The 14,160-nt window shown below is 48.1% G+C and overlaps 1 protein-coding gene across 7 annotated transcripts in view; it reads right to left on the bottom strand.

Annotated features, from left to right (window-relative positions):
• LOC143110143 (protein 4.1-like) overlaps positions 1–14,160 on the bottom strand; it is an 81,275-nt gene that overhangs the window by 23,035 nt on the left and 44,080 nt on the right. For all 7 annotated transcript variants that reach the window (XM_076272991.1, XM_076272994.1, XM_076272993.1 and 4 more), the window contains exons 7-11: positions 11,930–12,148; positions 10,223–10,310; positions 7,572–7,724; positions 6,716–6,813; positions 2,302–2,474 (exon numbers count right to left, since the gene is read on the bottom strand). In XM_076272991.1, the coding sequence (XP_076129106.1) occupies positions 2,302–2,474; positions 6,716–6,813; positions 7,572–7,724; positions 10,223–10,310; positions 11,930–12,148 (731 nt within the window). The remainder of the gene's footprint in view (positions 1–2,301; positions 2,475–6,715; positions 6,814–7,571; positions 7,725–10,222; positions 10,311–11,929; positions 12,149–14,160) is intronic.

A 14,160-nucleotide genomic window follows, 5' to 3' on the forward strand; every position in this document is an offset into this window, starting at 1 on the left:
TGCCAACGCAGTGAGCACTACAGCATCTGCTGCTGCTCAGAACTTCGTCAGAACAAAACGTCATCCTGGGCTCTGTGCCATAAATATGTCGTCTGATGTTGCAAGAATATACAGTATTCATCCTGCTTATTAAACAAGCGTGAAAACACATAGCTCTTCAAGGAGCAACAAGCATCCATTAAGTGGCTGAGTGGTTCTACTACACCAGGCAGGATACAGGGAGGTGGTCGAGACGTGAGAGAAAGTTCCAGTTCTGCATTGCAAGCCAAGCTGCCTCAGCTACGAGAACACTAACATTACAGGAAGCTGGGGGGGGGGCGGGGGTCACATTACATCACATTCCACTCATGTCATTTCCAGCGGGGAATCATCTGAAAAAACATGGCAACAAAACACTGATCAATTTCAGTGGTGGGAAGAAAAGCGTTTCCAAAAGGAAATGTCTTCATGGGGCTCCATACGAGGGCAACAAATCACTCAGAGTTCATGGAGATGGGTGACGGGGGGTAGCGGCGTGTGTGTCTGTCTTCTGGTTCTCATGCTCCCGCGCACACACACACACACACACACACACACACACACACGCACACACACACACGTTTACCCCCACAAACATTTCCTTGGTTCGGGGAGGAGACCCCCAACCAGATCCATCCCCTGGGCGTCCAGCGCAAGAGGAAACAGATGCGGCGGTCACTTCCTGTGTGGAGCCGCTACGACAGGAAGCAGGGATGGGACGTGGAGCCCGCAGCACGACGCTGACACTGTACAGGCCACCACCAAAATGGAGGAGACACGATAAGGGAGACCCAGTGCGGCTTCCACTCAAGGATCCTTCAAGAGACGGGGGAAACCAAAGCCCACGACGGCTTCAAATGATTTCCGCAAGTCAAGCAGATGTGTCCTTTCAAGTTACAAGTAAAATATCAAATTCAGCTTGGTTTACTATATGTAATACAGTGGGACACAAGATAAATAAAAAATAAATAAACATAGTCTTCCTGACCCACATTTCTAGTCGTCTGTAGGAACCTCTGTGCCTAAGCCAGCCTGAGCTCATCCACTACAGCTTAGACTGGATGGAGGAAAATTCCGATCTGATAACAGTTTGATCCTTATCATACTTATGCCTGTGCTTAAAAATAGCAAAATCTTCATCTTGCATTAACTGATGTCATGTTCCAAGGCACCTGGTGTCTTGTGAATGTTCCGTTTTAGTAGCATTTCATATTCCTGTAAAAATCTAAGAATCCAAATAATGTAATCTACAGAAACACTGCTGTATGTGGATGCTCCACGCTTGACAGCATGGTGTAGTCTGACACACACACACACACACACACACGCTTGGGCTTGGCGATTAATAGGGACACCAACATAAAAAGGCCTCTTATGAGGGCGTTAGTGCTGCTGTTGAGTGCTACAGTTGAGGCTGCAAATTAAACGCTGGGAAAAGCTCCTCACAACACGTGTCAGACAAGCCGATTCATGTCAAAAAAGGGACGACGGAGTGAAAGATTCTACCACCCCTCTCCCCCCCCCCTTCTACTTCCGAATGGATGAGGCTGTTTGTAGCTCCCTCTCTGATCTTTAGGGCTCCACTGTTGTGCTTGTTCTCTTCTCTCCCTCACCTCCCTCATTTTCACTCCCTCTTCCTATCTTTCTCTCTGCTCTCTCTTTTCTCTCTCTCTCCTCTAGTGTTGTTGGTTGTTTTTTTTTTTTCCCCTCCCGGGAGCTCAGCTTTGTGAGCGCGTCTTTTGATCCAGGCGGAGAGAGAGGTGGCTGGTGGGGAGGCTGCCGACCCCCCGCCACGTGTCATCTGTGGGTCCTGACCGAGCGTGCCCACGACTCCACACAGCAGAGGGGCAGAGTGAAGGGCAGGGAGTGGGGCAGGGATCAGGGAGGGCTCCGCCCCGCCGAGGGCAAACTGGGGGCAGATCTGGACAAATCTCTCTCTCTCTCACACACACACACACACACACACACACACACACACTCACACACTCCAGCAATCTTGACAGAAATCCTTTTTGGAACACTACTCAAACTCTACTCAAAATCACCCACATCCACAACAATTTCACAGATCAAGCTCCAAAAACAAAACAAAAAAGGCTGAGCCTTTTGGCTAAGAAAGAAGCTCTACATTCAGGAAGTATGTATAAACAATGGTACTTGTTTCTACTGAACAAGTACAATCTCTCTGACAGTAAGCCAAGTCTGATCCTGACAGACACAACCCCCCCGCCCCCCAAACACACACACACAGACACACACACACACACACTTCAGCTTTCTTACCTCCGTCCAAGCTCCGGGAGATGCGCTTGCTGGAGGTGCGTTGGAAGTAAGGCGCGGGCCGGTCGATGAGCGAGCTGGCCTGTCTCGTCTGGGCCTGGGTGCGTCCGCTGTAGCGGAACTTGGAGCCCAGCGTGAGGAACTTGGCCTTGGTGGGCTGCTCAGGGGTCATCAACCTGTACGGGCAGGAACAAGCGCAGCAGTCAGCCAGCCAGCCAGCCAGCAGTCACACAGAGGCCGATTAAGAGAGGAACAGAGTTCCCTCCACTGGTTTAGATAATGGGGCTCAAGGGTTCAAAGCCAGGGCAGACGAGGGAACCGCTAAACTTTTTAACTTCACCCTGGGAAGGTGGAGGGACAGCTTTATATTACCGCACAAGTGAGTGCTGTGAATGGATCAAATTTAAAAAGGCTCTGTAAAGGGGTGGGGGTAGTTGGGGGAACTAGGTTTTGGCAACGGGTGCTTCCAAAGAAAACCTGTGGGTAGAAAAAGTAAGAGGGGAATGCAAGAGGGCAGGGGAAATTCTTCGATTCTAAGTGTACCTACCGGAGAAACAACAGCTCTCCTGTCAGACAACGGAGTATGGCCATTGAAAAAACATAGATTTATGGTCAAGTCAGATTTATTTGTATAGCGCATTTAACATGCACAGAGTGCAACCCAAAGCGCTCCACATATAAGACATTGTCATTGACACAGACTAACAAAGACAATAGAAGCCGGAGGGAGCGGCGTAGTCGCCAGCGTACCCGTGACACCAAGACATACAACAAACAAATTAATAAATAAAATAAATAAAAATTAAAAATAAAATTAGTCCAATTTCCAACCGGCTGAAAATGTCCAAGGGCAAAGATGACCCGCGTGAAAACTGCGCACAGCTGTGTCTTCACGATGCAACACCAACAAAGTTCTTTATAACTGACCAACCCGGAGAATTCACTGGCAGTCTGGAGAGCACTGGAAGGACTAGACAGTCCGAATTTGTGATGGGCGACCCTGCTGATTATCAGCTCGGTGGTCCTAGACAGTGACCGTTTGTTGTTTGTTGTTTCATGGTTGACACGGTCATCAGAGTTTCTTAGCACTCAATCCAGACTCCAGGCACCGGTAGACGCTAGCACGGCAGCTCGCATGTCAGCCGCAGCTCGGTGGTCGTGGCAGCTGCAGATCTGTTGCAGATTGACGTTAGGCACCCTTGCTGAGCAATCCCTCCGTCCAGACATTGGATGTGCAGCGTCACGGATGGATGAGGGACTTCAGAGACATAAGGCAGGCTAGCCATCAGCCCAATGGAAGCTGGTTAACGTTAACTTGACGTTGATGGTGTCAGCAGAGTTTGTTAATCAGAAAAAAGGACTAAGAATAACACAAAAACGATCGAAAATAACATAAATAAAGAGTGATTACATTTAACTAGAAAAATAAATACAAAAAATTGGTGAGAGCGTGTGTGTGTGTGTGTGTGTGTGTGTGTGTGTGTGTGTGTATATTAATCAAGTATATAACATGACATGATCACAGGTCAGTCAGCTAGACAAAGCCTCCAGTGCTAGCACGTCTAGCTGATGTTCTTCCTTTCTGCTCTTTAAACATTGTTGTTTAATGTGAAATGTTCTGTTGCACGTTTCTGCCTATCGGTCATTCTGTTTCATCGGCAGACCGGTGAGTCACCAGTGTTCTCGGTTTTCCTCCCTGTTCCCGTTCCCTGACCCACACATCTACTCCCTGCGACAGCTGTGTTTGGGTCCAGATATCATCAGGAGACAAAAGAAGGGGGCGGAGGGGGGTGGTGGTGGGGGGGTTGGTCCCTGCCCCCATCTTTAATCTCCCATAGCGACAGACCTCCGCTATCAACAGCCCAGCGGGGCGTAGAGGCTGCTTGCGTACGCATGCACGCACGCACACACACGCGCACACACACACACGTGCGCGCATACATACACACACACACACACACACACACACACACGCACGCGACATCTGGACTCCCCTCTGTGGCATGCATCATATTTCTACAGTATCAGATTCTAACACACAAAGGGAGGCCCATTTCTGAAAGGACGTGCGGTTGCATGGGCTTTGTGCATGCATATGTATAGGTATGCAGAGACATACCTGTGTACATGAATGTGAGAGATGCATATGGGTGAGTAAGAGCCTGCTTATCTGTTCATGCATGCACTGACCTGTGAACATGGCCTTGATAGTCCAGTGTCCAGTGCTGGTTTTGTGTGTGTGTGTGTGTGTGTGTGTGTGTGTGTGTACACATCTGTGAATCCCATCACTGTAACCCACATGCACTCGGCTAGACAGGAAGTGACATGAACCGCCTCTGCTCTCACATTGCCAGCCAGCACTGACATCGGAGATCGGGCACGCGGGCATCATCAAACCTGACTGATTACAAAGCCATCGGTCACTATGGGGATGGAGAATAAGAGGGAGGAAGAAAGGAGGGGGAGGGGTGTGTGGGTGGGTGGGGGTGGAATCAGCTACTCTCACTCAGCCATGACTGTTCAAGGAGAGTCATTCAGTTTCCACAGCGCAATGGGAGCTTGAGTGTGGCAAAGTTTTTTGTGTGTGTGTGTGTGTGTGTGTGTGTGTGTGTTTGTGTGCGCGTGTGTGGCCAACTCCGAGTGTGAGATACAGTGAGCAAGAGGGACAAACAGCGAGACCAAAAAAGGACAGAAGAGGGCACTTCAGAGAGGAGGAGAAGCAAATGAGGCCTGATGACCGTTATGAAGAAAGAAAACAAGGCCGAGGAGGTGAACAGACACAGTGTGTGTGTGTGTGAGAGCGAGCGAGCAAACGAGCGAGCGAACAAGAAAGAGAGAGAGAGAATGGAGGGAAAAAAAGAGAGGAAGAATGTGGTAAACAGAGCTGAAGATGCAAGCAAAGGGAAAACAAAGCAAAAGGAAAACAACAGCAAATGAAGACAGAAAGGGGAAAATTGGGAGGAAACGTGCAGGCTCTAATTCTTAGCAGTCAGGTCGAGGGAGCACCACATCCCCCCCCCCCCCCCGCTAGTGTTCGCCGGTATTGCAGCGCCCCTCTTGGCCTGTGTGCCAAAAACAACACGCGTTGCCGTGATTACAACAGCCACGATCATCTCCACCTCTCCGAATGCAAATCTGGTTCCTATTTGGGCCGTGGACTGCTCCAACTTCTAGCGCTGACGGAGTTGACAGGTTGGGTTTGGCCAGGGCCGCCAGGTGCTCTTCATTATCGGAGCCAGCAGCCAATTTGGGGAATGATTGGGGAAACGCCAGCGAGCGAGCGAGAAAGAGAGAGAGCGCGAGAGAGAGAGAGAGAGAGAGAGGGAGAGAGGGAGAGAGGGAGGGTGTTCCACAGCCATCTCATGACATCAGGAAATATCCCCTCACCGGGCAGCCAAAGGGCAGGAGGAGAAGCCAGCGTTTAGAGAGAGGACACCGAGTAGGAGAGAAAACTAAATAAAACAATAAAAAGGAGGAAAAAGGAAAGAAAGGGGTAAAGAGTGAAAGAACAAAGTGAAAGAAAATAAAAGACAGAGGAATGGAGATAAAGACTGCTGAGATATGGACAAGGACGGTGAGAGACAGAGCAATAGAGAAAGAGAAAAACAGACAAGGAAGGAGAGAAAAGCCAGACATAGGTGCTGTGACAGACAGAGCAATAAATGGAAAGAAAGAAAGAAAGAAAGAGAGTATGACAGAGAGTGACAGAGACAGAGAGAGGGAAGGAAAGAGACTTAATGAAGTGAGGAAGGGGGGGGGGGGGCTGGCTACAGGAGAATAAGAGAGGGATCCACCCTCCACCCAGTCCCTCTGAGGATTCCCCTTTCCTGTAGGATATTAAATGTTTGCTCATTCCTAAGGGCCATTGCATGGAGACGCTCACTCGTTTCCTTTCCTCCGCCACGCCACATAACGTCTGTCGCTGACCAGTTACGGCACCGGACAGGCACATCCTGACCGACTCGACTGTGCCGGGGCCTTTTTTAGCCGTTCCTGAAGCTGCCTGGTTAAATAAAGGCACGACAGGGGTTCTCTGATCGACCTGCGCGCGGCACATTTTTGGTGGGGGCCGGAAAGATCCGGAGCATGGCGACTCCCGAGACCACAGCCAATTACACACTTCAGTAAATCAAAGGCAAGAGCCAGAAAAGGGGAAAAACAGAAAGCTGGACTCAGAAGCTAAAGAAAAGGGGAGGTTTCTACAGAGTGGCTACAATATAGACCTCTCCCGCCATCTCACACTCACACACACACACACACAATATGTACACACAATTACACGATGACTGCTGAGGAGAGTTCAAGAACTCAGAGTGATGTGTACATGCAGGAGTTGACCGTGGCTGGACTTGATGCATGCCCATATTGGGGGGCGGGGGCTGGGGCTGACCGTGGGGAGAGGTGCGAGACAGGGTACCTGAAGAAGGTGTGGTGCTCCACGCAGACCTTCCACAGCTTCTTGGCGGCGCGGTGATTGGGCAGCTTGAAGCCGACGGTGCTCTCAAACTGCTCCGTCTAAAAAAAAAAAAAACAGAAAGATGATGATGATGATGGAAGATAAGTTTAGAGAAGGAAAGAAAGAAACAAGAGACAGAAGAAACAATGGCAAAGAAAGAAAGAAAGACAAAAAAAAGACAAAAAAAAGACAAAGACTATGCAGTATTTCAAAACACAGTAACCAAAACCAAATCTGAAAACAAATACAAATATTAAAAGTAAAAAAGAATGATAAAAAGAGAAAAAAAAGAGAAGACTCAAAAAAAGACAAAAAAATAATAAAAAAAATCAACAAAAAGCCCCAATGAGCATGACACAATGGCTAAGCTAGGAACCATATGCTGGAAGAATGAGCTGGCAGCCCCATGTGAGGGTGTCTGTGTGTCTGTGGGCCTTTTAGGGCCCTGCAAGTGCCAGGGCGGGGGCCACAGGAGGAATCTTAGCTTTTCCATCTGTGTGCAGGAAGAGTTGGCGGCCCTCGGGGTATCTGGCGCGGTGCCACTGTCCGACCATACCCTCTAGAACCCGCTAACCACCCGGCCCCAACACACACTGCATGGAAGGAATTAGCCCAGTAATAGTGGTCATAATTGACAGCTATAAAAGCTTTGAAATGAGCTTGTTTTATGTTTTTATGTGCATTCCCTCTCTCTCTCTCTCTCTGTGTGTGTGTGTGTGTGTGTGTGTGTGTCTACAGATGTAAATTGGCCCAAGGCTGACAGCTTGAGCGTGACAGTTTGAGTGTGTGTGTGTGTGTGGGTGGGGGGGATGTTTACCTCTCCCGGCCGGATTTTGATGTAGAAGTTGCTGCGCTTGTAGGAGATCTTGAGGATCTTTGGCCAGGCGAAGCGGTTTATCCGCAGTCGGTCTTTGTAGATGAGCAGGCCATTGGCACACACCCCCAACATGATGTCCACCCCCTCAGAGTCCTGTGGCGTCGGGGAGGGAGGGAAGGAGGGAGAGAGAGAAAAAAAGAAAGAAAGAAAGAAAGAAAGAGAGAGGGAAAGGGGTAGAAAGTCAGGAAGAAAACACAGAAACAAGTCAGTCAGATAGTGCACCATCTGACAGTACAACAGCCTAATCTTTCTGTTATCATCTGTTCTTCCTCCACTCAGATGTTCCACTCCTTCCTTTGCAGCTTGAGGATTAGCATTGATTAGCATCTGATACAGCAATCATTGACATTTAACCCAATTACTCAACGTTAACAGGGTTATTTGAGATCTATGGCCCACTACTGATGATGCCTTTCTTGCAAGGGCTGCTCTGTGTTGTTGACTGCCCCTATCGATTTGTGTGCTTAACTGTAAAGGACGGTGGAAACCAAACAGGCCCAATAAATCGCATGCTGATGGATATGACAGCTAAGAGGAGACTATTAGGCGCTGGGGTGGAGTGGGGTGAACTTTCGGGTGGCCTGAAGGCTGATGTCGCTCCGAGGGGGGCTGGAAGGGAAGCGCCCGCCCACCCGACGGTCCGTTCCCTCTCCAGAGGGCTCATCTCTGGGGCTGATCTGGAGCCTGTTCAGCAGTCCGTGGTTCTCTGGTACCCTTGTTAGCCTTTAGCATTAATGTGCAGCTAGATTGATGTGTGGGTGGCTGGCTGGCTGCAGCAGCTCTGCCCTCGGCTTAACTCGTGCCCAGCCAGGCGTTAGCATCTAGGGCTAATTACGCCACGCAGCGCGGGGCTCCAAAAATAGCCTGTCAGACTATCAGGGTCAGCTCGTGGTGCATTGGCTCATGGGTCTGCATGAGGACCAAATGGGACCAGACAGGCCTGGCAGGGTGGCTGCAGGCTGTGCTGCTGGGCCTGGGTGTCTCTCTGATATGGTAGGACTATTAAAAAAAAGGAGTCCCTGATGGGTTTATTTTTTTTTAAAAAGCAGAGCAGATTTTCCAGAGTTTTTTTAGAAAGGCATCATGAGGGGCAGCAAAAACAAACCCCACCGAGTTCTAGAATGTGCCTGAAAACAGATCTGAGATTCAGCTAGAAGAGGAGAGGGAAAGAGAAAGACATGATAAAAAAAGAGAAAGAACAGAGAAGAGAGAGAAATAGAAAGAGAGAGGGAGAGAGAGAGAGAGAACATTCTCTGCATGATTTCCCATGCCAGCCATTCTTCCAGCCAGCCCCGCAGAGGTCTGCGCAGCCATGGATGTTTACACAGCTGATGGAGGCAGCCATGTTCTGCTGCACCGCCCCCCCTTCCTCCTTAGACACAATCGTGCTCTTTTTGTTTTTCCTCTGTGACCCCCACCTTCATCTCACCCCTTCCCAGACTCCTCCACTCTCCCCGACAGCGAGTCATATGAAACGGGAGACTCCTGCGGACCAACCCCCCCCACCCCCCCGTCCTCCTCCAGACCCCCAGCAGACCCTCCTCTCCTCAGCACCCATACCAGCAGCACCAGAGACCTCTGGCGAAGAGCTGGATTCAACATGGGAGCTCAGAACTCGATTGGCATGCTATGTATCCCTGTTTTGCATGCTATGTATTAGTTTCTCTCTCTCTCTCTCTTTCTCTCTGTGTGTGTCTGTGTGTGTGTATGTGTGTGTGTGTGGCCATAGGTACATTAAATCAAAAATCAATCACGTCCTCTAGACACTGGATGAGAACAACACACTGCAAATCTGACAGTGGATTTTGACTGAAAGCTAAAAACATTTTCTTGCTGAAGCATGTCAAAAGCCCAAAGGGAAAAGGGAAAGTGTTCTTTGAAAACTGGGCTGTCGCCGGAAGAGGGAATAGATGGATAGGTACTTCATTCATGCCAAGGGAAAGTAAAAAATGTTTACCACATTTAATCCGATCATTAGCCTGAAGAAACTCAGCCTGCTGATGGCAGGTTTCACGGCATTGTTTTACAGTTATGGATCAACCCTCCAATACCATTGAAGCGTTTTTGGATAAGCTATTTGGATGACATTGTACATTTAGAATACCATACTGCCCGGCTGAACAAAGCTAAGGTATCCACCCTACAAAAATGGGAGGCATTAATATGTAGGGTCAAATATCTCATACCCCCTGTGCAATAAGTTGCTTTGTTGTGTAAAATATATGAAAATATATGTTGTGTAAAATATATATATAAAAATCTTTAGCATTTTGTATTTTTTATCTTTTGATTTTTATATTTTTACCACTCTTTTTACCCCACCCCATTTGTGAAACAGTTGATCACGACAAAAAAAAACAAAAACAAAAAAAGAAACTGCAGAACCGGCACACAACCAGCAGAGCACCTGCAGCTCCAATACAACAACCACAAAGTGTTTTATCAAGGACCGGAAAGACTTCACTCTGGCTAGAACCTTATGGTGTGTCCATCCAGACTGAATAGAAATAATCTGTTATATTAAAGGTATATAAAGTGGGTGTCTGTGTGTCTGTCTGTGTGGTCGGTCACTGGATGCTTGGCCACTATACCTTAGCATGGTGCAGATCCACGCCGAACATGGACAGCTTCTTGGCGTTTTCAAGGAACTGACTGTCTGCTTGAGCCGGAGTCATCCCTCTGAGAGAGAGAGAGAGAGAGAGAGAGAGAGAGAGAGAGAGAGAGAGAGAGAGAAAGAGAAAGAAAGAAAGAAAGGACACGCCGAGGATGTTAAAAAGCATAATAAAAAAGACAGCACACTAGGGGAAAACAAAAGAGCAAGAGAATCAGGGAGCAAGGTTAGACCCAGCAACAGACAACAGAAATCAACAGATTTAAACAACAATAGAGCGCTGGATGAGGCACAGGGGCGTGGGTGGATAAAAAAAGCCCAAAGCAATGGGATTAGCACCTCGGAGGGGAAAAGGCCTGCAGATTTACGGGGATAACCCCCACAGCTGTAAACACGGATGGGCTCTACCAAGGCCGCACACCGGGCAGCTCAGAGACTCCTCCCCTATGGAGACCTGCAGACAAACCCCTGCGGGGGTTGCCTCAATGACCCCTCTGTGCAATGGGTACTTACATATCCTATCCCATCTGCACTGGTTTTTAATTCTGGACCTGGCAGTGATCTCCCTGCCTGCCGACTGCAGAGGTCGCTCCCACATTCGGATATATCTACTAATACATACCTATCGTGTTCTGTTAGCTCAGGTCAACCTGAACCAGCGCACAGGGAAGGGCCGTTACACCTCGTAAGTGTATTTCTTTCTGTGGACCGAACACCGTGGAGTCCCACTTTATCCCACTTATTCCACTGTTGCCACTTGCGTTGTGCTCATTTGCTGTTATAATTTAAATGTTTTAAATCACTAAAACAGTCTTGTTTGAAGAACTACTTATTTCCGCCACACATCAACTAATTTTTCAACTTGCAGGACAAACTGCCGTTGCTTGTTGTAAATGGATGGTTGCTATGGCCAAATGCCAGTTGTTAGTTTCATCTGTCTCGTTGTCAAGCGGGCATATCCCAGGATTCTGATGAACCTTTGCTATTTTTCTTCGCCTACTGCCATGTAAATAGCTAAAAGTCACTTTCTTCATATGCTACAATGTTGCTATGTTCTGAACGTCTGTATTTTACAGCTCTGATGCAACAAGACCGTTCATTTAGACTTCACAATGAGTTTGGCAAATTAAAATACAAGTGTGATATGGCCAAAAACCTGGAGCTACTTCATAGGTGTGCAAATAACATACGTATAAATATACGTTCTAAAGAACGCAACAGGAAATTCAACCAAGCAGTGGAATAAGCACAGATTAACCCCACCCTCTTCCTGCTAAGCACAGCCGATGCACCACCACACTGCCTACTGTGTGCATTATATTCCACACTGTATTAGGCCTCACCACACAGAACTTCTCTAGGAATGATGAAATTAAATAAAGCCCCCTTTTTTTTGAGCGCAGGATCACCTCTGTCCTCTTAATCCCATATACACCATTAATTCTCTCTTCGGTCCCCTCAGAACCAATCACTGCAGGCCCCCTGAACCTCCTGTCCCTTCAGAACCAATTCCAGCAGGCCCCAGGAACTTCTTGTCCCCTCAGAACCAATTACAGCAGGCCCCCAGAACCTACCGTCCCCTCAGAATCAATCCCTACAGGCCTCCGAGGGCCTCCCGTCCCCTGGGAACCAATCCCTGTGGGCCCCTGGAACCTCCCATCCCTTCAGGGCAGAGCCCTGTGCTGACCTGTGGGACTTGTGCAGCTCCACCACCTTCTCCTCCATCTCACGGGTCTGGTTGGGGGCGAACTGGAAGTCGCTGGTGTAGTCGCTGCGGTGCTCGTCGGGGTCGTGATCGCCCAGCTCGGCCTGCAGTGTGTAGGAGCCCAGCAGCGCGTGCGTCACAAACGAGCACGGCAGCCGGCCCGACGCAATGTCCTGTCGCAGCTGCAGACACAGCAGGTACCTGAGCAGGACACAGAGAGATGACGACAGACAGAGGAGAAAAAAAAAAAAAAAAAAAAAAAGACACATCCACCAGCTTTACCAGCTTTACATTTTTACCAGCATTTATGTTTCATTTTTCAATTATTCTATGTCTGTATTTTGTTATTTTAACATACTGTATATTTGAATGTCCTTCTAAACATCCTGGTACAGCATGTACAATATATACCGTTTATATATATAAAAATATTTAAAAAAAAACATTTAACACTACATTGCCCACAAGTTGATTTGTGTATGTAATCTAATGAGCAACCCAAAGGTAATCAGTTGGTCTTTCACGGAAAGAATGACAAATGGTGGTTTAATGAGGGTTAAGAGGAAAGAGGAAGTTGGAAAAACAGAGAGAAGAGAGGAGGACAGTATGAGAGAGGGGTGAAGAGAAGAGAAGAGAGAAAGAGAGAGGAGGACAGTATGAGAGAGGGGTGAAGAGAAGAGCAGAGAGAAGAGAGAGGAGGACAGTATGAGAGAGGGGTGAAGAGAAGAGAAGAGAGAAAGAGAGAGGAGGACAGTATGAGAGAGGGGTGAAGAGAAGAGCAGAGAGAAAGAGAGAGGAGGACAGTATGAGAGAGGGGTGAAGAGAAGAGAAGAGAGAAAGAGAGAGGAGGACAGTATGAGAGAGGGGTGAAGAGAAGAGCAGAGAGAAAGAGAGAGGAGGACAGTATGAGAGAGGGGTGAAGAGAAGAGAAGAGAGAAAGAGAGAGGAGGACAGTATGAGAGAGGGGTGAAGAGAAGAGCAGAGAGAAGAGAGAGGAGGACAGTATGAGAGAGGGGTGAAGAGAAGAGAAGAGAGAAAGAGAGAGGAGGACAGTATGAGAGAGGGGTGAAGAGAAGAGCAGAGAGAAAGAGAGAGGAGGACAGTATGAGAGAGGGGTGAAGAGAAGAGAAGAGAGAAAGAGAGAGGAGGACAGTATGAGAGAGGGGTGAAGAGAAGAGCAGAGAGAAAGAGAGAGGAGGACAGTATGAGAGAGGGGTGAAGAGAAGAGAGAAGAGAGAGGAGGACAGTATGAGAGAGGGGTGAAGAGAAGAGCAGAGAGAAAGAGGAAACATGAATGAATATCAGAGAGCAATCACAGGCAGACTGGACAGAAGAAGGAAACTGTCTGTGAGAAAGAAAGAGCCAATAAAGAGGGAAGAGGAGAAGAAAGGAAGCAATAGAGTTAGGACAAGGAAGCACTGGGAAGAGAGGCAAATGAGATGGAGGGGAAAAAAGAGGGGGATGGAGGAAAGGAATGAAAAAAGGCTGGATAAGCTTGAAATATACCTCCAAGGTCACTCACTTCAAATGCTGCTAAGGTGACGAGGATGTGAAATGCCTGTGAGTGCACAGATGTGTTTGCACCTTCCAAAATCAAACGCTTTTTAAAACTGCCACTGAAGCGTCTGATAAGGGTGTGCAAGTGTGTGTCCGTGCATGCTTGTGCTCCTGTGCGAAACATGTGCGACCTTCCATATTAGATTGCCAGGAGAAAGTGTGTGTGTGGTGTGTGTGACCCCTATGCTGAAAGGCATGTTAACGGATCAAAGGAATTTCCCCTGGGGATCAATAAAGTATCTATCTATCTATCTATCTATCTATCTAAGGGCTTTCTCAAGTCTGCAAAACCAGGGGACGCGTGTCCAGCCCTCTCCCCAGCTTCGGTTCCTGTTATTGGACACTGCCACACGAGGTCAGCAGGGTGAACCTCCACAACCATAGCCAGCCCTTTAGCACACATCCATCTTCCATAGATCAACATATACCTACACTTTTAAATGCACCACACCAATAGATGCATTTCAAATGATCCAAACGTTATCTTTACATTGCAGTGGTGTGCAATTAGCGCCATCGATCGGCCACTCTGAAAGCAGGACCCTCTAGCGAAGTCATTTCTTTTTTTTTTTTCCAAAAAGGAAACATTATCTTTACATTGCAGTGGTGTGCATTTAAACAATTAGCGCCATCGATCGGCCACTTTGAGAGCAGGG

This window comes from Alosa pseudoharengus, unplaced genomic scaffold, assembly GCF_046254945.1.
Source record: "Alosa pseudoharengus isolate Yale_2024_CS ecotype anadromous, Long Island Sound unplaced genomic scaffold, YU_APseudo_1.1 YU_APseudo_1.1_scf_7, whole genome shotgun sequence".
Taxonomy (NCBI): domain Eukaryota; kingdom Metazoa; phylum Chordata; class Actinopteri; order Clupeiformes; family Clupeidae; genus Alosa; species Alosa pseudoharengus.